The sequence below is a fragment of the Hylobates moloch genome, unplaced genomic scaffold (assembly GCF_009828535.3).
Source record: "Hylobates moloch isolate HMO894 unplaced genomic scaffold, HMol_V3 SCAFFOLD_8, whole genome shotgun sequence".
Taxonomy (NCBI): domain Eukaryota; kingdom Metazoa; phylum Chordata; class Mammalia; order Primates; family Hylobatidae; genus Hylobates; species Hylobates moloch.
In genome coordinates, this window is record NW_026652283.1 from 14751683 (window position 1) to 14779358 (window position 27676).

Consider the following 27676-nt stretch of genomic DNA (forward strand, 5'->3'; position numbering starts at 1 on the left):
AAATAGTCCCAGATTTGGCCGTTGGGAGTGTAACTGCTCAGTGGGTTCACCTTGCCTGCTGCCTACACAGAGCCAGTTTCTCAAGACAGGGGAATTACAGTAGAGAAAGAGTAATTCACGCAGAGCCAGCTGTGTGGCAGACCAGAGTTTTGTTTTATTACTACTCAAGTCAGTCTCCCTGAGCATTTGGGGATCAGAGTTTTTAAGGACAACTTGGTGGATAGAGGAAGTCAGTGAGCCAGGAGTGCTGATTGGTTGGCTAGGAGATGGAATCCTAGGGAATTGAATCTGTCCTCTTGTGCTGAGTTAGTTTCTGGGTGGGGGCCACAAAATCGATGAGCCAGTTTATCGATCTGGGTGGTGCCAGCTGATCCATCAAGTGCAGGGTCTGCAAAATATCTCAAGCATTGATCTTAGGAGCAGTTTAGGGAGGGTGAGAATCTTACAGCCCCTAGCTGCGTGACTCTTAAGCCATAATTTCTAATCTTGTAGCTAACTTGTTAGTTCTACAAAGGCAGTCTAGTCCCCAGGCAAGGAGGTTTGTTTTGGGAAAGGGCTGTTATTATCTATGTTTTAAACTATGAACTATAAACTAAGTTCCTCCCAAAGTTAGTTCAGCCTGTGCACAGGAAGGAACAAGGACAGCGTAAAGGTTAGAGACAAGGTGGAGTCAGTTAGGTTAGATCTCTTTTACTGTCTCAGTCTTAATTTTGCAAAGGCGGTTTCAGGAGCTGCTTCAAACTGGCTCCTCTATCCTTTTTATGTTCCTATCATTCTTTGAGAACTTCCTTGCTTTCTTGTAATAGATGTTTCAGGTCTGTCTTTGACTTTGTCTGCTCCAGCTTTGCAATCAGTCATTTCTCCAAGGAGCTCTTGCTCCTTTTATTGATTAATTGTATTTAGAAACCAAGATCTGGGTGCTAGGTATAACTCACTGCTATTGGGATGCTATTGTTTCTAGGCCCTCTTGTCAGACAGATCTAGTAAATACATGAACGTACACATATACACAGCACACACATAGAACCACACATTCATCTATATTTGTTTATTTATATGTCAGTCTATAAATCTGTCCGTCTTAGAACTTACAACTTCACACTGTAACCTCTATTACACTCCAGCATTGCATGGTTTATTCTTACTTTCCCCTTCCATATTTATACCCCTTCTTCTCGTCAGTGAGAAATCTTGCTCCCATTATCCATTATCTTCAGTATGTTCATCTTTTTTATCAATATTTACCTATTTTATCAATTGCTTTATATTTGACAATCTCTAGAACCTGCGGGTTGTCTTCCTGGTTCTATTTGCCAAGTCCTCCCCAACCCCTAGAATTTTCAGTCCTCGCTGGTACGGGTGACCTTCACTTTCCCCAGAGCTGACTGCACGTCCCCCTCACCTTGCCTCCACCCTGATGTGGCAACATGCAGGCCAAGAATTTCTCTAGGCCCCAGTGACATGGGGGCTAGGTTTCTCTCCACCTTCTTGGCAGTGTGTGGCTGAGAAAATCCCTGCTCCCTGTTGTCTGTGGTTGAGAGCTCCCAAAGATAGAGTTCAGAATCATCTTTCTAAATCAACAAGAGCCTCTTTCATCTAGGAAGTAAGATGAAACTTTTAGAATAAGTTTAAACTTTTAGAGTAAGTCAGCGTTTACCATCATTTTACATGTGCTTATTATCAAAGGTGGATCTGAAGGAAAAATGATTGATTACCTTCCTAACCATTTTAATACTTTTATATTTATTGGCAGAATTTGAGAAGGGTTTGAGCTATAAAAGTAAAGCTCTCCTATCTAATCTTGAGGAGAAAAATGAAGCTTGGAGAGGTTCGGTAACTTTCCCAAGTAACACCACTAATTAGTGGCCAAGCAAGGGCTGAAAAGTCCTGATTCAAACATATGAACTCTACTGTAGCACCTTACCCTTGTTTTCTTCCCATCCAGGGGGCTAAAAGAGCAATTTAGAGATCATTTTTAGTGTATTATACAAAATTAAGTATCTTATGTTTCTGAATTACCTTGGAACTTTTCATTTTATGCAGCTTTTTTCCCCTAGAAGAATGAAAAGCAGGTCCTAGGTTTATAATGCCCATCTGTCAAGTGAGTAGTTTGAACTAGAAGGGAGTTGACATCCCTCTCTAGGTTCTGAGTTTTGACGAATCTGTTGCTTGAAGCACTGCAATGTATTTCCCTGGGAATATGTTGTAATTACAATGAGTGTACACTTGCATGTGTGTGTGTGCTGGGATAGAGGCAGAAAATTTTGAGGAAATACAGTTTTATTCCACATATGAAGACATGACTCCTCCTCTCTGTTCTATAACTGACCCACAATAAGATTTGGGGCAAGTCATTTATCTCTCCACATCTCACTTTTCTTTCTGTCTTTTTTTTTTTTTTGAGATGGAATTTTGCTCTTGTTGCCTAGGCTGGAGTGCAGTGGCACAATCTCAGCTCACTGCAACCTTTGCCTCCCAGGTTCAAGTGATTCTCCTGCCTCAGCCTCCAGAGAGTAGCTGGGATTACAGGCGTCTGCCACCATGCCTGGCTGATTTTTTGCATTTTTTTTTTTTTAGTAGAGATGGGGTTTCACCATGTTGACCAGACTTGTCTCGAACTCCTGACCTCAGGTGATTCACCCACCTTGGCCTCCCAAAGTGCTGGGATTACAAGGCGTGAGCCACCGCGCCCAGCCTACATCTCATGCTTCACATGGGAATTGTGGAGGTAACTGCAAATTGTCTCACAATGGATGGTTAAATAGTGTTTGGAGAACACTGAGCATTTTTGAGGGAAGAAGCTTTGAAAACGTAGGGGATTTCTCATCATTTAGAGTAATTATTCCTCATGAAAAATTTTTTGGAAAGGGCATGCGTTGAACTTATTGCTTCACTTGTAATTTCCTCTGCATGTGTGGTCTAGCAGCAGTTACAGTAACTCCACACCCCACCACTGTCCTTTCCTACCAACGTAGGGGAAAACCTGCTCATTCATTTTTCCATTGTTTGGCTTATTTATATTGAAAGGAAAGTGCCAGCTGAGTTTGTTAAAGGACATATTTGAGATTGACTGGGTTACATTTCAGCCATCAAGCCACTTTGATTAGCATATGCCATTCATCTAGTTTCCAAGGTGTCTATCATGGTACTGTCGAGGTCCTCAAAACGACCTAAACACTAATAGTACTTCTTTGTGATTTCTATGGCTTGTGTTGGAGTGAAGTGGTCTATTTTTTCTTTTATGTAAGATCTGCAAATTCTAGTTGTGCTTTCATAAGTATTAGGACAGTGCTTGCTATTTTTTGTTCGTTAAAGTTATTTTTGGGTTTCTGGAAGTGTATAAGGGAAAATATGGGAAGCTAGTATTGAATGATTAAATGCCTACTAAATGCCTGGTTCTATTCTAGCAACATATATTATTTAATCATCACAAAAATATGTGAGCAAACCGAGCCTCCCTAAGTAATTAGGCTTAGAGAAATTGAATAATTCCTAAATGTTTACACAACTAGCAGGTAGCAAAAACTGTCTTATCTCAAGAGTCCGTGCTATTCAAAGTAGCGTGGGTTCTTAGCTTAAAAACAAACTTGTTTGTGATATATAGTAAACTTTTTCCCCCAGACTGTTTTTTTAGGGGCCCAAAGAGGTTTTATTTTATGTTCTTTAAGGAACATAGATCATGGTGTCCTCTGCTTTTGTAAGTCCCTCTGTAATCTGAGCCTGATAAGCACTGAATAATAACAGTAACACCATCACTGCTGCCACCAACAACTTTGAAAACAGGAACTGACATTCCTTGAGCATGAACAATGTGCTTGATATTGTCCTTATCTATTCGTGTGTGTTAACCTGTTTGAAAATAACTCCGTGAGGTGTGCATACTTCTGTCATTCCCATTTTGTAAATGAGGAACATGGGACAGGTTTAGAGTTAAGTAAGTTACCCAAATCAAGCAATAAACTAGTAGTAGAGTTGAGGTGTGAATCCATATACTCAGGAGAACCCACATTATTGTCTACAATACTATACTTCTTCAGTAAATATTCATGAGTTGAAGATGAATAAAACCAATTCTGATTAAGTGAAGCTGAAAGGGGATTTATTATATTAGGAAGACATAAAGAAGCTCACTGAATAAGTAGGAGGCCTTGCTTGGAAAAAGAGCAGGACCATGAGAGAATAAGGAGCAGAGAACACAGTCAGATTGTGCCACAGGAAGAGCTTGATCCCAGGGCCACTGCTGGTGCTGCTTCTACTGGCCAGCACGGATACCACACTGTTGGCTGGTGGCTGGCCCCTGGGACACTGGACTTTTGGATTCCCTGCTATTGCTGATGCCGCAATAATAAAGAAAATATCTAACCATTCTTTCATCTTTGCCTCACTCTGTAAGATTCAAAGGCCTGGATAGAAGCAATCACTGGACAGAGCCCAGGTCACGTTTAAAAAAGACCAGATTTGGTATAACTTTTGATTTAATTGTTCTGGTATATTTTGGGCAGAATGGTAACAGAAAGAAATGACAACTTTCCACCTGTCGAACCTTAAAGATTAAGATACTTTCTCAGAAAAACTTGATCCTGTTATGTGGTAAAGTAGGCCAGTAAAATGATTTTAGAAATTGACAGTTAAAGAATGAGAAGGCATTGGTTTCATATTTGTAAATCCAGTTATACTCTAACTGACCACTTTTGGTTCATTCTGTTTGGATCATGGATTAAAGAGCATAACTTCCAAATGACTGAATCATAAAATACCTCTGGTTTTCCTGGTTAATTTTAACCATGCTTCAAGAAATTCACTTGGCATCAGAAGGTGGCACCTTAGAAAAAGGATGGTGTTTTTTTGTTCACAAATATGGTTGTGATCAGTGTTCGAAGAATTTGTTTTACAGGCCAAAGTTCACTTTAACAACTGCTGTAATAAAATACTTTTAAGCCTTGTCTGATGGCTCACTGATTATAAGCAGTAATCCATACAACAGAACTTTGGTTACTGGAACTGGGTCAGGCCATGAAATAAGATTTGACTTTTATAACACAGCACTTAGTGGAAATTCATTTTACTAGAATTCTGAACTTAATAATTAAACTTTTTGAGTGCTTATAACATGTCAGGCAGTATGCAAAGTACTTTGTATATCTCTCTCTTATTCCTAGTAACCCTGTAAAGTAAATATTATTGACACTTCAAGGATGGAGCTGATGCTGACAGAAATAACTTGCCTAAGATCCCACAGGAAATGATGGAGTTGGGTTTTAAATCTGCATTTGTCTGACTCTAAAGCCTGCTTTTAATGACAATACTGTTTTGTGGAAGAAAATCATTAATTAAATCACAAGTTAACTTGGATTAGCGTTCTTGGATTTTTAGATCAGAAGATTTTCCTTGTCACTTGTTCTTAGAGAACAAGTTTCTTTTTTTAGATTCAATAACTCAAGAAATGTCATTCCATCCAATTCATTCTCTGAATTAAAAGAATATATTTTTTTTTTGCTACATAGTCTATTACTATTTTTAACATTCTTACACAGGTTGTCATATTGGAGGCATAAATAGGATGATTTTCTCCCAGGTTAGGTAGATGGGCAGGGTAAGGTCGGTGGTGTGGCATCTCAGATCATCCCTAGTGATCAGAACTGCACGTTAATAAGGATCTGTGAAAATAGTCTGTTCTTTATTGAACCTTCCGTGAGTACCATCTCTCAGTGGTAACAAACTTTCTAAACTTACTGAGCATCTTGGAATAGAATATTTGCTTTCATTTTTCTTCATTTTTCACTTCTGAGCTTCAAGTTCATGTTTTCTGTGATTGAGAAGGCAAGTTTTGTTTGGCTGTTATAACTCTTGTGGTTTTAACTGAGACTAATTTTTCTAAATGTACTTTAGTAAGCCTGTGAATTATAGAACGCTCATTTTAGCTTTAAGAAATGCTTACCCCAACCCGTATTATGAATGTTTCCCTCCTGCTTGGTTTACTCCATGTGTTTATAAAACTACTTCCTATGGGCCGGGCGCGGTGGCTCACGCCTGTAATCCCAGCACTTTGGGACACCGAGGCAGGCAGATTACAAGATCAGGAGATCGAGACCATCCTGGTTAACACGGTGAAACCCTGTCTCTACTAAAACTACAAAAAATTAGCCCGGCATGGTGGTGGGCGCCTGTAGTTCCAGCTACTTGGGAGGCTGAGGCAGGAGAATGGCGTGAACCCCGGAGGCGGAGCTTGCAGTGAGCTGAGATGGCGCCACTGCACTCCAGCCTGCCTGGGCAACAGGGCAAGACTCCGTCTCAAAAAAAACAAAAAACAAAAAACAAAAAAACCTACTTCCTATGAAAGATTCTCAAATACAAAGGAAAGAAAAAGCCTTGGTCTTTTTACCATGGCAGTAGCCTGAGTTCAAGAAATGAGAGTGGCCGGCCTGAAACAGGGTAAAAGCCGAAATTCACTGGTATCATTGACAAAAGACTTAAATAATTTTTTAAAGATTTAATACTCATGATTTTGGTCTAATTTGCTTACTAAAATCCTGTTACCTTTCATATAAAATGTTACCTTGAATATGAAATATGAAATAAATCTGGGCCCAAAGTGGAACCCTCCAAAGCCAGATGTGGTACTGGGGTCATGGGCTCAGGGGTTAATAGATTTAAGGCAGCATCTCTGAGCCTCCCTACAGATGTCTTTGTGCACATGCGTCCAACACTACCTGGCCAGGCCTAACACTTTGTAGTCAGATATATAAACATACTCTGGCAGGCAGTGGGGCAAGCTGCTTTGTCTTTATTGTCATGAACATAACTCTCAAGAAAGATATGCTTTATATTCCAACCAAAGAACCTATTACTTGTGAATCGAAGAATTAATAAGAACCTAAGATTTTTTTTTTTATTACTTTGCAAAGGGGTACACCACTGTATGTATGGTAGCTACATTTGTTTTTTGTTGGAAGCAACCATCATATGGACAAGACAGAAATTATTTATAATTTGCATGTCATTATGATATGTAAAAAGCTCTATGTCTCTGGACCTCAGGCCAGGGCTTAGAAATGGTTTCATGGTAGCAAACTAAGCATTCCTTGTACCAGGAATGTGAACTGTAACAGAATGCTCCAGGCAATGTTAAATTGGGGTGATTTTTAGAAAGTGACAAATGTTTTATGTTTCCTAAATGTGAAATGGGTTCCACCAGCTCTAAACGGCTGCCAAGTTATGTTATCACTTGCCTGCTTTGTAACTGCCTCAATTATTTTCTTCCCCAGCCCTGTATGATGAGATTCGTCAGTTTCGCAAGGCCTGTGGGGAGGCTCATCTTAAAACTATATTAGCGACAGGAGAACTTGGATCTCTTACTAATGTCTATAAAGCCAGTATGATAGCAATGATGGCAGGTAAGTGTTTTATGTTCAAATGATGTTTCTGTTGAATTGATGTTTTTAGGAGAAATTAAGTAAGTGAAAGCATTTAGCTATTATTAAATGTGCTAACCACTTGGAAGTTTTTTGTGGGAGGAATCAGATATTTTGTAAAAACATGTTCAATGTGAAGTGGTCAAAAACTCCTGGCTTTCTTCTACATTTTTTTTTGTGGCATTTCATTGCTGCACTATGCTTATAAGGCAGTAGATGGCTCTCTTGTTAGTGATTTGCCTTCTGTTTTATTCTTTGATTATTCACTCATCAACATATGTTAGACAGGAATTTTTTTGACTTACTCCTCTCTGAATTTAAGCTTTTCATTTATCTCAGAGATATGTATCCATACTATCTGAGACAGCCTCTGCCTTTGTTTGTGTTAATGTTTTAAAATTTAGTGCAGTATCATTGATTTTTATACTTTCAAATATAAGTTGACTTATTCTTTATCTCTGTGAACAGCAGGTCTATCCATTTAGACATCCAAGCTTGCAGCCTAGGAGTCATGCTTGGTTCTTTCTTTTTCTCACCTCACATAAATCAGTGAACAAGCCTTGAGAGTTCTCTCTAGACCTCTTTGCCGTGTCTGACACATCTTCCCTCCATTCTAAGTGCTGCTGTCTTAGGCCACCATCCTCCTCCACAGGGATTACTTCAGCTGTACCCCTGTCTTCTTGACTTTTGTTCCCCTCCAATCTGTTCTCCACACTGTCGCCACAATTTTTTTTTAATGCTAATTTTATTATGGTACTGCTTGCACTTCCTTCAGTGGTTTCCCTTCATCTTTATGGTAAAGTGTACATTCCTTGATTCTTATTTTAAAAAGGTCCTTCCTAAGACCCTGTCTGTGCCTCTGCCATCTCATTTTCCCTTCACACCATGTTCTCCAGCCATGTAGAATTACTTGCAGTTCTCTGCAGATGGTGCCATCCAACCTTTTGAGTCTTTGTATGTTCTGTGCCTCCTGCCCGGAATGCCTTTTGCCCAAATAACTCAACATCTTGGGGTTCAGCACAGGTACCACCTTTTTCAGGAATTATTTCCCCTGACACTGCTTCTCCCCCTACTGTTTGGCCCATTACCTCCTCTGTGTGTCCCCGCAACATTCAGTTAAAAGCCCTATCATATAACTTATCACATGACATTGTGATTGAGTGTTGAATTTCTTGGTGTCCTTCTAGGGGCCCTATATTTGGATGAAGATACCTGGTTTCTCTGGTCTTGAATCTGGGCCTGCCATACTCTTGTGTACTTCTTGAGTGCTCTGTCAGGCCTAGTAGATCATTCCTTGGAACTCTACTGAAAATCAGCCTGCTAGTCATCAATGATGCTGTTGCTCTAGTCACAGCTGCTGTATCTAGAAAATATCTGCACTTGTCTGAGAGCAAAATCTCAGAAAAACCTAAGGATGAGAAGGGATGGAACACTTTGAACAGTTGTTCATTGGTGATGTTGGCATTTCAAAGATTCACAGTAGAAGACTCACAGTGCCTCTTAGGAACCTGGGAAAAGCCCCTTGGAGGCTACTTGGTGTACAGGTAGCTCCCCTTTTATGCTCCTTGCCAGCACAAGTGATTGTTAGCCCAGGCAACAAAGTAAAAGTTTGGAAACGAATAACAGCAACCACTTACAGTACATACTTTGTGGTTGCCACGCTGTTGGTTGTGCACATGAAGCTGAGATACTCCTCAGGGTCACATCGGAGCCAGTCTTGTGATACCTGTTACCCCAGCTGTTATCCTGGTCACAATGAAAGTGTATTCATTCTGGGAGGTCAGCCAACCCTGTCTTACGCACAGCACCTACTACTCATGATACGAATGTGGTATTAGGTCATCCTGCTTTGGAAGCTCTGTCCCACCCTCCACCCATCCTGTCCACAGAAAAAGATGTGATTATAAACCTGTCCCTTTATTTCTTCCTGTCTGCTTGTTTCTGTGTTCATGTTGTTTATCCACTTCATTTCTTCATTTAAGCAGTGTTTATTGAGCACTTACTCTGAGTAATAAAACTGTATTCATGGTGTGCTTTACCAGGTACATTGAAATAATATTCCTTAGTCCTCGCATCAGTCCTGGAGTGGAAGAAATCTAGGATTGTGTGACTTGCTTAAGGTCACAAAGCTAATAAATAACCTGTATCACTATTTGAACACCCTGGTCTTGTGGCTCCAGGTTTATTGCTTTTTCACTTGTAACATGGCTATTTCCCAAGGCACGCGCTAGATTTTATCATGAATGAAAGACACAGTCTTTGTGAGGCATAATATATGAAAGCATGTAGCATACTTCCTGGCCTATAGTTTATACTTCCTACTCTGTTAAGAAGGTATATAATAGAATTGAAATATTCTTTGGCGAACTTTAAATATTTTAAAATATTTTTTATATTCTTGTCCCAATTTTATATGTAACTTGCACAAACTAATCCCCCCAAAAGTAATTTAAAAATTTCTGACTAAATACTGTATTCTACTTCTGTGGTGGTGTAAAAAATTTTTTCTTAAATCAATTTCATTGAGGCACATTTGCATTCAGTAAAATTCAGGTGTTATGTAGACAGTGTGATGAGTTTGGCAGTTTGCAAACACCTGTAACCACTACTCCCTTCAAGACAGATCATTTCCATCCTCCTAGAAGTATCTTTGTGTCCCTTTATAGTCACCTCCACTCAACTCACCTGCTGTCCCCACTGCAACCACTTTTCTACTTTTATCACCATGCTTAGCTTTGCCATTGTTAGAACATTATCTAATCACATAGTGTGAACTCTTATGTGCTTCGTTTTTGGTTTGTTTTGCCCTCACTAAAAATAATAGACAGGAGATCTTAAGGAGTTTGCCTAGAAGTATTTCACTGTGTAAGTACACTGAGTTGCTAAAATTGTTGGCATAATGTTGTTTATAATATGTTCTTCCATTCTGATATCTGTGGGATCTGTAGTTATGTCTCTTTTTTTATTCTTGATATTGGTCATTTTTGTTTCGTTTCCTGTTGTTGTTTTTGCTTTTCTTTCCTCCTCTGCTTGTTCATGGTAGGGCCTTGCCAATTTTATTAATCTTTTCATAGAGCCAAGTTTTTATTTTGTTGTTTTTTTTCATTACTTTTCAGTTAGTTATTTTCTAATTTCCCTTGTGATCTCTCTTGTTATTTTGAGTGCTATTTACAGTGAGATACTTACTTTCCAAATATTTTGTGCTTTTTTGGATATCCTATTGTTGCTTTACAATTTGAGATTTTGTTATCCTCAGAGAGTATCCATTGTTAAGAATCTTTTGTCTTTTGGAATTAACAGTTATTTTGTAGCTCATTTTATGGTTATATTTAGTTATATGCTTCAACTGCATAAGTGCACACTGAAGTGCACTTAAAAGAATGTGTATTTCAGATGTTAGGGCAAATGTCAGATCAAATTGGTTGATAATGTTTTTCAGATCTGGTTTTGTTTTCTTTTTGGTCTACTGGTCCTGTTTATTACTGAGAGAGTGTTAAAGTCTCCAACCATGATTGTGGATTTGTCTGGTTATCCCTTTCGTCTGTCAGTTTTTTCATCATGTATCTTGGAGCTCTCTTGTTATGTATATACAACTTTAGGATTGTTATGTTTACCTGTTGAAGTAGCACATTTGTCATTATGAAATGTCCCTTTTTATCTCTGATACTAGTCCTTGTCTGAATGTCTACTAATGATGTTCATCTGGCCACACCAGCTTTCTTGTGTTTAATACTTGCATGATATATGTTTTTCCATCTTTTTATTTTCAACCCATCTGTGGCTATATATTTAAAATGTATCTCTTGTAGGCATTTCTTTTCTAATCTACTGTGACAGTTTCTACTTTTTAGAGTGTTTTATTCATTTACATTTCATGTAATTATTGATATGGTAGGAGTTAAGTCTGTCATCTTGCAAACTTTTTCCTATTTGTTTGAATCTATTTTTGGTTCCTCTTTTCTTGCAACCTTTTGGGTTCATTAGCTATTTTGTAACATTTTGTATCTTCTGTTGGCTTTTTATCTACAAACTGTCCAAAATTTTTAAGTGTTTGCTCTAACAATGTGCGTTGTTAATTTTTCACAGTCTACTTAGAATTAATGTTGTTTCACTAAACATGTCACAAATGGAAGAACCCTACAACAGTTTAATTTACATTCTCATTGGTTCTTTGAGTTATTTTAATGTTCTTTTCTATATATATTACAAACCTCTTATTACAATGATACGAATTTTTAACAGTCACTTGTCTTTTGAGGACATTAACAAAGAAAAAACTAAGATAAGCTAGTATTTTATGTTTTCCCTAAATGTATAACTTTAGTCTTTATTTCTTCCTATAAATATGAGTTTCCATCTTGTATAATTCAGTGTGGGAAACTTCCACGGGTATTTTTTGTAGTACAGGTCTGCTGGTGATGCATTCTTTCTGGTTTTATTCATCTGAAAATGTCTTCATTTCACCCCCATGTTTTAAGGATAGTTTGCTGAATATAGAGTTCTGGGTTGAGCATTTTCTTATTTCAGCCTTTAAATAAGTCATTCCATTTCTTGGAATCCCATTTCTTCTTGTTTCCTTGTATGTAACATCTTATCTTACTCTAGCTATGGTCAATCAATATTTTCCTTTTGTCTTTTTTGTTTTCCCAGTAATTTGACCACGACTGACCTAAGTATGGTTTTCTTTGTATTTATCCTGAACTTTTCTGAGCTGCTTGGATTTGGAGGTTGATGTTTTCTGTCAGTTTAGGACATTTTCAAAACCATATACATGTACTTTTTTTTTTTTTTTTTTGAGACAGAGTCTGGCTCTGTCACCCAGGCTGGAGTGCAATTGCATGATCTCAGCTCACTGCAACCTCCACCTCCCAGGTTCAAGTGATTCTCCTGCCTCAGCCTCCTGAGTAGCTAGGATTACAGGTGTGCACTACCACGCCTGGCTAATTTTTGTATTTTTAGTAAAGACGGGGTTTCACCATATTGGCCAGGCTGGTCTCAAACTCCTGACTTCAGGTGATCCGCCCACCTTGGCCTCCCAAAGTGCTGGGATTACAGGTGTAACTCACTGTGCCCAGCCTAAAACCATATTTTTAAATGCATCTTCTACACCATTTTATTGGTCTTTCCTTCTCGGACCCCAAGTACATGAGTGTTAGACTATTTGATTATTATCCTATAGGTTACTGAGGTCCTGTTTGTTTTATTTTTAATCTTCTTTTCTCCTCTGTTCTCCTGATTGGTTACATGGATCTTTATTCAAGTTCTTTTGTCACAGGATCTTTAGGGTGTCGCTTTGCCGGTCAGAAACCTCCGTGCGCTTCTGCTTGAGTTTTGCTCCTGGTTGCTGGGCTTGTTCCGCCCACTCGGCCCAGCAGGCTGCACTTGGCTTGCACTGCTGGCCTGGGTCGCACAGCTGCCAGGGGCAAGCCAGGCGCGGAGTGGCAAGGGATGTGTGAGTGAGTGCACATGGGGTCCGGCCACTGTGCACAGCCAGGCACATCAGCTGCAGCAGGGCAGGCAGCTCCAGGTGCAGGCTCCATGCGAGGCTGTGGCTGGACCAGATGTACCACAAGCAGCTTCTGCTGCAGGCACCAGCATCTGGACAAGGGGAACACAATGGTGCCCAAAAACTTGGAGACACCAGGAACCACGGAGCCCCAAAGAGGGTGTTACAGCATGTCACAGGCCTAGCTGGGGGAGCCCTGAGTTCTGGACTCCCAGAAGGGCCGCAGCTCCTTCTTCCTTCTCATTACCTGCAATGTGATGAGTCGGGGGCGTGTTTCAGCCCTGTTTGTGTTACAGCTCTTTCAGTCCTGCCACTTGGTGGGTCCTGAGTTCTTGTCCTGTGTCCAGGAAGAATGAAGTATGTGGACAACTGGAGGGTGAGCAAGGCACAGAGGAGCTTCATTAAGCAACAGAACAGCTCCCAGGAGACCCAAAGCGAGTAGCTCCTTTCTGTAGGCAGGTTGTCCCAACAAGCATCCAGCTCTCAGTAGAGAGGAGACCTGTAGTGGGTAGCTCCTTTTTGCAGGCAGGTCATCCCTGTGAGTGTGTGAGTCTGACTGAGTCTGAGGTTTTTATGTGCTCAGAATGAAGGAAGTGCATGCTAATTGGTCCATGGGCGGCCACGGATGGGCCTGGAAAAAGCACCATCCAATTGCCTGAATGGTCGTCAATGAAGTTCTCACTCCAGGCTGCAGCCTTCAGTCAGACCTGGCAGCCTGGCTCCCAGGCTTCAGGCCATCCCTGGCATGAAGATGGGGCCTCACCAGGGACCCATCTCTTCCTACCTAGGAACCTGTCTGCCTCCCGCCACCATCATCATGTTGTCCATGGCACCCAGGCTATTCATACTGAGGGGCGCCTGCAGACCCGCACCAAGCTGCCCTCAGCCCCTCTGCCTTTCTCCTATGCTTGTTGTTGCCCAAAGTCCAGAGGGGGCCAAGGTGGTGGAAGGCTGGCATGTCAGCGCTTCCCTGAATGCATGCACACTGAGCCAGATCGTGGCAGCATCCAGGCTCAGCTACAGCTTTGCTCCGCGGTGGAGCAGGCACCAGGAGTAGGGAGAGGCCAGGAAGTGGGACCAGGTACTTCTGACCCTGCAGGGGTAGAGGGCTTCCCAGGCTCCTAAGAGCACAGGTATGCCTGGGTCTGGTGATGTGGCTGGGTGGCTGCAGCTGCCCCTGGGAACACGGGGCTCCTGCCCCACCAACATGGTAGAGGGTAGGGCTCCCGTCTGTTCCCAGCCCTCACCAGCTCCACGGAGTGTGCCACTGCAACCACGCCTCCCCCGTTGCAGCTGGCATCCCCACGGTGGCTGCTCCAGAGGGGCCACTGCCGCCATCACTTTGATCCTTATTTTCTATTTCAGATCGGCTTTTAAGCCCACCCAGTGAAATGTATGCTGCTGTACATTTTTAGTTTAGAATTTCCATTTGATTCTTTTTTATAATTTTTATTTCTCTACTGACATGTCCCCATTTTTTCACTGGTTGAGATCATATTTTCCTTTAAGTACTTGAGTATATTTGTAATAGCTGATTTAAAGCCTTATGTGCTAATTTTTACAGCTGGGTTATTTCAAGGGTCTGTATTTTGAGCTTTTAATTTTTTAGTGCCTGAGTTTTATTGTTATTTATAGCAGGAGGGCGAGTCTGGTGACATTCTGTTATGTCTGTTATTCTTCTCTGTTTTTGTTTTCCCATTAATTTAGAATCAGAATCTCAAAGGGAAACCGTTTGTCATTACATTCATAATAATTTATTTTATAATTTTTGTAGCCATTTAGATTATGGCCAAAAAAAAATTCTTTGAAGAGAGACCAGGTAGAGATACCTAACTATGTTAGTCTGGTATTATACGTCATTGTAAGTAAAATTCTGTTAACCAACTTTGGTCAACTAAATGTCAGTAGTCTAAACTGTAAGGATTATTGGTTTAATCTTGTTTAGAAATCTTTCAAAATGTTTCAGAGCAAGGAACACAGTAAGAAGACCAGAACTCTTGTTCTATCTTGCATATTTTGTGACCTTGAACAAATAAATTAATCTGGTTATCAATTCAAATGTAGCAAGGTATGTGAGTGCATCATAAACTGTAAATAAAGTACTTTGCAAGTTATTGAAAAATATTACTATACCTTCCTTCTCCATCCTACGTCAATAAGAAAGGAAACATAATGAAATCTTTTTTTTTCTAGACTGTTTCAAGGCATTATTTAGAGCATAACCCTTCAAAACCATTTGGTGTAGCTGTAGGGGAGACAAATGACATTGAGCTGGATTTCTTTCTGTACTGATTCCAAAGCTTACTATATTAGCAGAATTGTTCAATGAATCTTACATTTGAACTTACTGAACTTACTTTGCTAACACTTGCTTCTGTATTCAAAAAGAAAGGTATAAAAATAATGATTAATTGAGAATCACAATTAGATGTGGTCCAGTTAATGATATGTTTATGGTACACTACTTTCCATGTGTTTGTTGTTGTTGTTGTTGTTGTTGTTAATAATGATATGTTTATGGTACACTACTTTCCATGTGTTTGTTGTTGTTGTTGTTGTTGTTGTTTGTTTGTTTTAGTTTTATTTTTAACTTTTAAGTTCAGGGGTACAAGCACAGGTTTGTTACATAGGTAAACTTGTGTCATGGGGGTTTGTTGTACAGATTATTTCCTTACCCAGATATTAATCCTGGTATCCATTTGTTGTTTTTTTCTGATCCTCTTCCTCCTTCCACCCTCCAAACTCCAAAAGACCCCAGTGTCTGCTATTCTCCTTGATGTGTCTATGTGTTCTCATCATTTAGCTCCCACTTATAAGTGAGAGCATTTGGTATTTGGTTTTCTGTTCCTGTGTTAGTTTGCTAAGGATAATGGCCTCCAGCTCCATCTATGTCCCTGCAAAGGATATGATCTCATTCTTTTTTTGTGGCTGGATAGTAGTCCATGGTGCATATATATACACCACATTTTATTTATCCAGTCTTATCATTGATGGACATTTAGATTGATTCCATGTCTTTGCTATTGTGAATAGTGCTGCGATGAACATATGCATACCTGTGTCTTTACAATAGAATGATTTATATCCCTTTGGGTGTATACACAGTAATGGGATTCCTGGGTCGAAAGGCATTTCTGTCTTTAGAGCTTTGAGGAATTGCCATATTGTTTTCCATGATGGCTGAACTAATTTACACTCCCACCAACAGTGTAAAATAGGTCCTTTTTCTCCACAACCTCGCCAGCATTTGTTATTTTTTGACTTCTTAATTGTAGCCATTCTGATTGGTGTGAGATAGTATCTCACTGTGGTTTTGATTTGGGTTTCTCTCATAATCAGTGATGTTGAACTTTTTTTCATGATTGTTGGCCACATGTATGTCTTCTTTTGAAAAGTGCCTGTTCATATCCTTTGCCCACTTTTTAATGGGGTTGTTTGCTTTTTCTTGTAAATTTGTTTAAGTTCCTTAGAGATGCTGGAAGTTAGACCTTTTTTGGATGCATAGTTTGCAAAAATGTTCTCCCATTCCGTAGGTTGTCTGTTTATTCTGTTGATAGTTTCTTTTTTAGCCATGTTTATGTAACAGTTCTTTTAAATTTTTTATTTTGGACGCCATAGCAGCAACATCAGCTCTTCAGACATGTATCCAAATAAAAATCTTTTAACTGACAGTCACTTAATCAGCAGCTGTAATTATCCAGAACCAAGGCAGGAACCAGAAACAAATAAAAGCATTTTAAATAGATGAAACATATATAATCTAATCTATCATACAACAACAATGTCATAATAGCTCAAGTTTTTTGAGCATTTACTATGAGTTGGACAGTGTTTCCAGGATCTTTGCACATTTACATTTAATCTTCACAGCAACCCTATGAAGTAGGTACTCTTATATGATACAATTAGAATATTAGTCAGAAAGATCTTTTTGCTGTTGTTCTATATGGTCATTATTGATGTTTGGAAACATTCCAGGTACTTCTGTCTTTGTTTTACCAGTTCCTCTCTCTGTTACAGCTTTGTCCCCACTCCTTGGCCATTTTAAAAGATTTAAATAAAATTTCTGTACTCTGTCAAACCTCCTATTGATTATGCAAAGGCAGAATTAACTCTTAGGACAGTTGTAAATACCAGTAGCATTTGTAACATAGTATCAGCATCAACTGTTTTACCTGTTAGATTTGTTTTGTTTTTTTTTCTTCTCGAAACTGTGATCTTCCCTGGGCTAAGGACCACACCTTCCTTAACTTTATTCCTCTGCGATTACTATCAAGCCTGGCATATAGTAGAGCCTAAGAATATATTTCCATATACACCAATGAATGAGTGAAAGATAGAAAAAAGATAGAGACAAGGAAAAGTGAAAAGAGGCAAAGAGAAATTTGAAAATTCAGATGCCTCTTTCCAGATGTGCCAAAATCTTGTAGAGTTTGAACATGTTATTTTAGAGAGCAACTCTTATTTTAGTTGAACAAAAACAGAGACAATTTATATTTTAACAAGGATATTGTATTTCTAAAGCAATGTAAGGTTTGACAAGGATATTAATGAACTGTAAGAATGTGGAGATGGATCTGGAGGCAAGGAAGAACCAGCGAGAACTTTTTACTTTGGTTTTGGGGTTGAAGAAAAATTGATCTTCCATGTACATTAGTGGAAATGTGGTGAGGGAAGTACAAATACAGGAGGAACTAAAGTAGGAGCAAACAATTTGAAGGGAGTATAATCAGAGAAGAAAAAAGAGAGCTATACTTTTTTTCGTTGAACAATCCAAGAACAAGATGATAGGAAATAAGATAGGGAAACATACTTACAGAAAAGAGAAGTCTAAAGCAGGTCAATCTACTGCTAAGGGATTTCAGCCCAGCAAATGCACACATTAAGAATAATGCCAGAATGTAGAAAAGTGGCTTTATCTTTCAGTAGCGGTGGACTGTTCGCACACACTCAACAGCTAACAAGCTCCGCTCTGAAGTTATTCTAGACCTTATCTTTGGAAATAATGCAGGCATGATAAATAAGGTTGGAGTAGAAAAGCACTAAAGATGCAATCATAATGTCATCAGGTTTGAATTGCTGATGAAGATCTGTGGGAAGAGTACTAACACAAAAATATGGGGCTTGAGAAAAGCAGACCTTGAAGGAATACAAAATGAGTTTTGAACTTGGCTGGAATTTTGCAACGTGTAGAAAATGAAACATGAAAAAGGTAGAATCCAGGGGAGGGAACATTCAAAATTCAACCCAATAAGATCAAAGTAATACAGAAACAATGAGAGGAAGCAGAGAAATAAGAGAATATAGGGGAAGCCATTAAAAAATAAAATAAAGGGGAAAAGTAGTGGGAAACACTGTGACTGAATGAAACCAAAACACTAAAAAAAATGCAGTGATTAATAGCAAATTAATATCTAAGATTTTAAAAAATATATTTTTGAAAATTTAAATATGCATCAAATAGTAAAGTAAATGACAATGTCGATTTATTTTTCTAAAGATTTTTCACAAGACACATGGAATCCCTCCTCTTAGGCTGCAAGTCTTTGTATAGTCAAGGAATATTGATCCAGATGGCACATCTAGACTCCTGTGGTGTTGTGGCCTTTTTTTTTTTTTTAATAAGATCTTGCCTTTCATAGGAAAAAGTATTTAATTTATGAAAAGGTATGCTACAACTGAAACTTCATCACTGGGAAAAGCATAAGACCATAGTTTGTATTGGGTTAAGAGATAAAAGATTTAAAGTGTAAATTTATTTACAGTTCCTTAAACTAGCCCTGGAAATTAGACTACTTATAGGGTGAAAACTAATTAACTTGCTGTCTCATCCATGGAATAGATTTAAATTCAGGTCTCCAAGCAAAAATTTTATAAAGTTTACCCCCACCTGGCCCTTCGCTATCCTTTGTTGAGTGGAAAACACAGAGCTCTGTAGAGGAAAGAAGTTATCGTATTTTCTGGCTTCCCAGCAATGTAGGAACTACTGATGGTGTATTTTGGTACATGCATATCCTTTTAAAGAAAAGGTTGAGTATATGACAGACATTTAAACATAAAATGTTTTCTTTGTTTCTTCATGGTTGGGCTTCTGTGAAGAAAGAAAAAGAGAGAAAAGAAAAAGCTTAGTTTTTTATGTGGCATATATACTGGTCTGTGTAAAATTTTATTGTATGAAATTGTGAAAAATGTAGCCCAACATATTCCACAATCACATAACTGCTTCTTGCAGACCTAACTTGCCTAGAAAAATTCACAGGTGCAAAGGCTGGTACATAGTAAGTGCCTAGCACATGCTGACTGATAGATTCAGGTATCACGCATATGTGTGCAGGGGCATCAATAGATATGTTTGTAATCAACTTGTATAAAAACCAGTTTTTAAATAAAGCTGTATTTCCCCTTTAAACATTAAGGGATTTTATTTTCTAAGTGAAATTCTGGCACATGACATAGAGGCTAGACCTGTGTTCACGTGTCTGAGATTCTGTTATTCCTTTATCTGTAATTCCTAGCATTTTAACTCTTGGTTATTTATTCCTTAATATCTGTGCCACGTGATTACTGATCTATTAGAAGCTTCTTAAAATGGTGGGAAATTGGAATCCTCGAATGGATCCCTCAGTATATTGTACCAGGTAGATGCTTGATTTTGCATATTTATTGAATGAATAAATGAAAAAAGAGTAATAAATCATGTGAAGTTGGTAGTTTATAAATTCTTTCTGCAGTAATCCCGAGGGGGGGAGGGAGAAGAGGTATCTTATTATCATCTTTTAGTAGAGGAAAACCTGAAGCTCAGAAGTTAAGTGACTAGACCAAGGCCACACGTTGAGTAAGTGGCAGAATTTTCTGAAGGACTTTTGACTCTAAACTCCATGCTTTTATTAATGCGCAATCCTGCTCTCTATCCTACAATCGATCTGCATATCAGATCATATTTATAAGCTGTGTTTAACTTTTGGAGGTGCAGATGTGTTTCTAGAGGCCCTGAATGAGATTGTGTGTTGCACTTTACTTTTCTATTGAGGGCAAGAGAAGGAAGACATAATGGCAAGGTGTTTCTATAGAGAGGCAAGGTGTTTGCAGAAATTTATAGGGGTTGGTGAACATGAAATCAATATAAAAGAGAAAAATGACAGCAAGCCCGGGGCCACCTGCCTATGATCGGCCCACAGTAACTCCTTGTTGAAAAGAAAAGGTAGGGTGCCCAGAGCTAAAAGATCTCTTCTCAGGCAGCTTCCACTGTTTTTTGTGTTTAGCTACTCTGTTGATGTCCCTGTAGTGATGCACTTAGAAAATTAACCAGGGTTGTGATACAGCTGCCGCTTGTGTTCTGTGCTTTTTTTTTCCAGATTCTCTTACCTAGGGTGCTGAGAGAACAGCTAGGGAGTGACAAGAAAAGCAGATCTTTCTGTTTTCTACCTGATGGAGGAGTAGGAGAGATGTTAAAGCTGAAGGCAGTCTGAAAATAAAGGAACAGAGTAGGGAGAATGGAGGGGTATGGAAGAATGGAAGTGGTATCAGAATATTTAGAGGGAAGTCACAGCACAGGTTGAGATAAATTGAACCCTTCTCATGAAGAGTGGTTGGAAACAAAGTGGACATCTAATTAGGAAGAGGAAAATCCTTGGGGTTGTAATATTATGTTCAAATACTTGGAAGATTTTCCTGATAAAGGAAGATTTTTCTCTCTTAACTCAAAGTAGTAGGACTAGGACCAACTGTTAGACATTGTGGGAAGATGGCTTTTGAGCTAGTAATTATAGGAAGAATTTCGTCAGTGTCTGAATCACCTGGAAATTGGGTACGCCACATCAGGAGGTAGGAGATGTTCAAGGCACAGGCTGAGTGAGCCTGATAGAGCTACACTAAGACAGACTCAGCAAACATTAGAGATGCCTTCTCTTTCAGAGTTAATGTGATTCTATGCAGAAGAGAAAATTATTTTATACGCAGACACACACACACAGAGCATGTGTGTGTGTGTGTGTGTGTGTGTGTGTGTGTGTGTAATTTAAGAGTAGATTACAATCCAGTATACACAGGGCCCCAAAATATAGAAAACATGGGAAAAGAGGAGTGTATTAGTTTCCTGGGCTTGCTGTAACAGAGTACCACAAATTAGATGGCCTTAAGCAACAGAAATGTATTCTTAAGGTTCTGGAGGCCAGAAGCCCGCAGTCAGGGTGTCAGCAGGCTTATGCTCCCTCTGAAACCTGTAAGCAAGCCCTTCTTGCTTATTCTGGCTTCTGGTGTTTGCCAGCAATGCTTGACATACCTTGGCTTTAGATGTATCACTCCAGTCTCTGCCTCTGTCACTAGATGGCTGTCTTCCCTCTGTGTGTCTCTGTCTGTGTCTCTTCTCCTCTTATAAGGAAACCAGTAATATAATGGCTCACCTTACTCAGTATGACCTTATCTTAACTAATGACATCTTCAGTGGCCTTCTTTCCAAATAAGGTCGCTTCCTGAGGTATTGGGGGGTGAGATTTTGACATTTCTTTTTGGGGGATACAATTCAAAGCAAAGAGAAATAGGATTATTGCTCTATGGTCTTATTATTTTCTGTTAAGACGACCTGAAGAAGTTACAGAAAAATATTTTGACTCAAACCCAGCAAACTTGAATTCAGGTACAAAAGATTGATTTTTCCCTCTCAGCAATGTTGGATGGTTTTGTGGATAGGGGAAATCTAGTAGATATTAAATATTTTTATCTGCAAAAAGCATTTGGTAAGGTTCTCAATGGGAGATTAATGGCTAAAATAAAGAATGAGGCATTAGGAGATAAATTTGCTTATGAGCAAGAGACAGATACTAATAGTAGAAGGAAATACTTTTTAGATTGGAAAGGAGTGACATATAGCACAAGCCAGGAATCAGTTTTGGGACCTATGGGTTTTTCACTTTATTTTTATTGGACTTTGTAATAAAAATACAGATCTTCAAACAGTCCAAGACAGAGTGAGTAATACTACAAGCATCAGTAATCAAAAGTTATTCTCTATCATAAACTAAATGACTGATAATAAATACTGACACAAGACTACACAATGTACCATAATATTATAAAATGGAGCAGGCGATTCTCTTGTGTTCTCTTTTCCTCTGCATGGGTGAATATTTCTTTATTTGCTTTTTAAAAAAAATATTTGCAGGCTTCTAGGATTACTTTATAAGCCAAATGAATGAAAAAAATGATTTTTTTTTTTAAATTTGGAAAGATATGTTAACAGGGAAAAATTGGTTGAAGCAAGACAAAGGTTATATTGCCATCACTAGAATAAAGAAATGAGGGGCCCTGTGTGTTAAATTGCTCAGCAAGGTGTTCGGTAAAAATACTTGAGTTAGGGGGCGTTCTTGAAATCATCAGCTTATTCTGCAGTCATGACTTTAATGGAAGCATATGCAAAAAAGTCATTGTTAGAATGAGGAAACTACATATCTAAAGACAGGGAAATATAGCACGGAACTTTTTTCTCTTCTTTTTTTAAATTTTAACGTGGCTCTAAAAAAATCCATAAAATCCATTGATTGTATATGTAACATTTAGTCTGCCCAGCAGCTAGTAAATTATGTAGAGAACATACTTTTCCAATTGAACTTTTGCCTGCCACCCCTTTTGTCAAAAATCACTAAAAGGTGTTTACAAATTCATTGCCTTTTCTCCATTATTTGTACATTGTCAGATACAAGCCAAGTGAAACACAGCAAATAAACATTCGAAAGTTAACTCAGAGAAATTGTAAATGCTTAGAAAACTATAAAGATTATAAAGTACAAAGAAGCTTCATTAACCTCAAACCTCTCATTTTAAAGGTGAGAAAACTGAGATCCAGAAAGGTCAAATTCATAAGAAATTTGCCTGAGGACAAATAACTAAAGTCAAAACACAGAGTCTGGAACAAGGTTCTCAACCTGGGCTGCACATTAGAGTTTCCTGACAAGAGTTCTTTAATGAACTATTGCAATGATCTTCCTACCAGGGATTCTGATTTCAGGGGTCGTGAACGGAGCCAAGGAAATTCATACTTTGAGAAACATGCATTTTAAAACTTCTCCAGGTGCTTCTGCTGAGTGGGCGAATGAGAACCTCTGATCTAGGGTCTAGCTTTCCTGATGTTAACACAGGAAGTCATTTATTTATTTATTTATTTATTTATTTAGAGACGGAGTCTAGCTCTGTCGCCCAGGCTGGAGTGCAATGGCCCGATCTCGGCTCACAGCAACCTCCGCCTTCCGGGTTCAAGCAATTCTCCTGCCTCAGCCTCCCGAGTAGCTGGGATTACAGGCATCCGCCACCACACCTGGCTAATTTTCTATTTTTAGTAGAGATGGGATTTCTTCATGTTGGCCAGGCTGGTCTTGAACTCCTGACCTCAGGTGATCCGCCAGCCTCAGCCTCCCAAAGTGCTGGAATTACAGGTGTGAGCCACCACGCCTGGCCTAACATAGGAAGTCTTTCAACTCACATTTGTAGTTCAGAGATTGCTTAAAGAACTTCAGATTCTGAGGTAGGAAGCACCTTTAGCCTAGGCAGTCCACAGTTAACAAACCAATTGTTCTAGTAGTTATTTTCATTGCTGTGTGCTTGTTTGGACTACTGAACTTAACATCCCCACAGAAACAAGATTGTACATTGTTGTTTGGTCTCTAGGCCAGCCCCGAGATTAGCATACAGAATAACTGAAATGTGGCCCTGTGTCAGTTGCACTATAGGTCCTAACCAACGCAGAGACAGTGTTTTTCTAGGAGCAAGAATTTATATTTTTAATTTAGGTCTCTCAGGACATTTTTAATTCTTCTACTGTTCTGATAGTGCTATCAAGATTTCACCTCCTTTCATCTTTAACATATTAGATATAGAATTTGAATAGGGAGTTTCCCCAATTCCAAACTGTGTCGGGGAATGGGAGGAAATGAGGGATGGAGGGATGGTGAGGGCTGGAGGGAAGACTGAGGCACTGTGGGAGAGAGGAGGAGGCCAGTCAAGAACAGAAGGGCCAGGGTTCTCTGCCATCAGTACCTGGGGATATTTCTTTCCCTCAAATGGGTTCATCCAAGTATTTGATGAAGGCATAATGTTTATCAGACACTATTCCAGGCATTGGAGGAGGATTAGAAGAGAGAATGGAGAGAGTAAAGTAAGCATGACATAGTTCCTGGCCTTAAAAAAGTGACATTATCTCTTAGTGTGGTGAAGAAGTGAAAAATACGGTTTATGATTTGTCATTTTGGGAAAGCAGGCGATGTGGGGACACGTTTTCCAAGCACTTCAGGAACACAGCTAACCTTCTCTGGAGGAGTCATAGAAGAATTCACAAAGCAAGTGGCATTTGTATAGGAGTTGTTAGGCGCAGATACAGAGAAAGGCATTTTGGGCTGAGAGTCACTGGCTCTTTTATACAGAGATGTGAAAGAACATGTCATGGTGAGAAAGCTGGTCTGGTTGGGCTGGAGAGTAAATGGAAAGTGGCAGGAGAGGTGGGGATGAAACTAGTAAATAGCTTGGAGTTTAAGGCCATGCCAAGGAATTGAAGTTTCCTGTTTGGGGGTACAGGAAGTTTTTAGCCTGAGGAGTGAATGATTGACTGAGTAACTCATTCATCCTTTTATTCATTCAGTCGTTAGGATTTATTGGAAGTTTGCTGTATGTCAGACACTGGATGACAAAGATTATTATGACACCCTCAATCCAGACGCTTTGTAGAAGCGGAGCAGTGATCAGATTTTCATTTTAGGGACATAACTTTTGGGCAATGTGTTTAGGCTGGAGACAGGAAGGCCATTAGAAAGCTGTGATAACACTTCAGCTGACGATCACGAGCTCCTGAACTGAGAGGCAATGCAGGCAATGCAGTGGGTATGGAGCAGAGTAGATGCCTGTGGGACATAGCAGGGGGCAAAATTGATTGTGCTTGGTGAGTGATTGCATGCTGAGCAGGGAAGGGAAGGGCAGATCCAACTCCTAATGGTGACATTTGTCAGGATAGGGAATTTAAGAGGACAAAGTCTTTTTCCCAGCCTAGGAACCAGCGCCTCTGTTTCCATTTATAAGACCTGCACCCATTCATTCTATTATTGGTTTATTACAGAACATAGCGTAGTCTAACCGCTTTCCCTCTACTTTTCTGTTCTTGCAACAAGGAAAAACATAGTAACATTTTTAAGGAAATCTGATGAAGGCTATGAAGGTGAAAGAAAGGCTATTTTTTGGTTTAGAAAACATTAGCAAGATAAAACATGTAAATCAAAATGCAGAACTAATACATTTGTTTTAGTGATTCAGGAGGAAAAGGAAATTCATGCTTTTACTTGAATTATCAGGATGATGCTTTGCTTTACCAGTGACCCAAGAATGAGTGTTATAGTATGCTTTTTGTAAAAAATTTATCACCAACTGGGGCATTGAAAGTAAGTTTCCTATGTTACACAGCTGCTAAATTGGGCAGGGACAACAGAGGAGGCACTGAATAGTCAGTGAAATTGGAAAGAATTTAGATCACCCATGTCACACAAAGCCAGCAAAGGCTGTTTGTAGAATGTTAGCTGCTAGCACACTGGCTTGATATTAACATTCTAGTGAATAATTAAAATATTCCTGTTTATTTTTTAATAAAAAGAAAAAGCATATATGTTACCTCAGAGTCTGTAATGATACCTATAGTTGCATCCATCAGATGTTGAGGTTTTTTTTACTAGGATTGTAGAGTAGATAACTTAGACAATTAAAAAGCAGGTTTTGTTCTGCCTTTTTCTGCATTCTTATTTTACAGTATTCAGTATTACAATGCCATTCAAAAATATAAAATAAAAATCCTTAAAAGTGCTTTGAGACATTTTCATTATTGTCAGTATTTTCTAAATTGAGTGGTTATTAAATACATTTTTCTGCTGAAATTATTTCTGAAGTACATCTATCATTTTCATTTTCTGTCCATAAACGCATACCCAGGTAGAGCTGATACTCTATTTCTTCCTGCTAAAATTCAGGCTCCCTTTAGAGGATGGGTCAGTAGGTGCAGCAAACCACCATGGCACACATATACCTATGTAACAAACCTGCACATTCTGCACATGTATATCCCGTTTTTTTTTTTTTTTTTAAGAAGAAATTAAAAAAATTCAGGCTCCTATGAGGTGATCAGGTACTTCTTTAGAATTGAATTTACTTTCAGCTAAACCCACCCCTTTCCACTGACTGTTTTCTTTGGTTGTTCCTTCAGGGCTAGAGTGGCAAAGTTCAGTGTTTTATTCAAGACAATTGACTCACAGAAAAGAACAACTCACACAGAGACCAGAAAGAGATTCATGCTCAGTAACAAAGAGAGAGTAACACAGACTTTTGTGGAGCCATGGTCTTAGGTCTGTGTGATGTGTTTGATGCTCTGCAAGGTGGTCAGTTTCTGGGATGACTAGACACCACCAATTTCTGGAGGATCTGCCTGAATTTATATCCATTAGATAGTAGTAACAGGCTTAGTAGAGTAGTTGGAACAAAATTACAACTGAGGAAGGACAAGAATAAATGGTATCAGAGGAGAAATTTTCCCAGGAGGGTGAGGTCATGAGTTAAGAGAATACTAAGACCGAATGCTCTGTCTTCTGCTTCCCTGAGTCAGAAGCGGCGGGCACACTAGAGGAAGCAGCATTTTGCTGGAGACTTTATTGAGAATTCAGGTGCTTTGGGAGCTTAGAAAGGAAACAAACCCCAGTGTGGACTTTTCAGACAAAATATTGCTTTCTTTGCCTAATCAAGTAAAGTTAGGATAATGATTACCAGGCACTTTGTAACAGCAAAGTTATTCTTTTTTTTAAATTATTATTATACTTTAAGTTTTAGGGTACATGTGCACAATGTGCAGGTTAGTTACATGTGTATACATGTGCCATGTTGGTGCGCTGCACCCATTAACTCATCATTTAACATTAGGGATATCTCCTAATGCTATCCCTCCCCCCTCCCCCCACCCCACAACAGGCCCCAGTGTGTGATGTTCCCCTTCCTGTGTCCATGTGTTCTCATTGTTCAATTCCCACCTATGAGTGAGAACATGTGAACAGCAAGGTTATTCTTAACTCTAAAGTTAAGGTTATTCTAAACTCTAAATTATTTGCTAGAGAAATTACAAACGTAGAAAGAAATACCACATAGGACCCAACATATATAACCTTTAGTTAAATGTGGCTCTTATCCGTGACCAGGAACTAGCACGAACTGTGGCAGAGAAATTAAGAATACCCTCACTCCTCACAGCCGCCCTACAGGATTTTTCCTTTTTCTCTCCTTCTTTCTTTTTTTTAATGTAAATTTTTATTTATTAAAATTGTATATATTTGTAACATACAGTGTGACATTTTGATAGACATTGTGAAATAATTACTATAGTCATGTACTCATCTCCTCACGTGGTTACCATTTTTTTGTGTATGTGTGGTAAGAACCACACAATCCTCTCAGCAAATTCTAAGTATATAATACAACATTGCTAATTAGAGTCCCATGCTGTACATCCTCTTCTTTTATTTCCTTAGCTAGTTGCCACCTAGGACTCTTTACCTCTCCTGAACCTCCAGGAGGGAGGGTTCAGACAGGGCCGTAGTGCTGTTCTCTTCTCTTCCCCTAAAAATGTTGTTCTCCTAGACCCAGTGCTAGTTTCTTGGCTATGTCCTCTTTCCTCATGTCATCTCATTTTTTAAATCTCCTCCCCTGCCCCAGCTCTGTGCTGAAATACCCTGGAGAGTTGATTTTGGAT

General features: G+C 39.1%; 1 protein-coding gene across 1 annotated transcript in view; it reads left to right on the forward strand.

The window, feature by feature from the left end:
- Positions 1–27676, forward strand: part of DERA (deoxyribose-phosphate aldolase) — a 125648-nt gene that overhangs the window by 64384 nt on the left and 33588 nt on the right. Inside the window, exon 6 of the mRNA XM_032159724.2 lies at positions 7266–7394. Within this exon, the coding sequence (XP_032015615.1) occupies positions 7266–7394 (129 nt within the window). The remainder of the gene's footprint in view (positions 1–7265; positions 7395–27676) is intronic.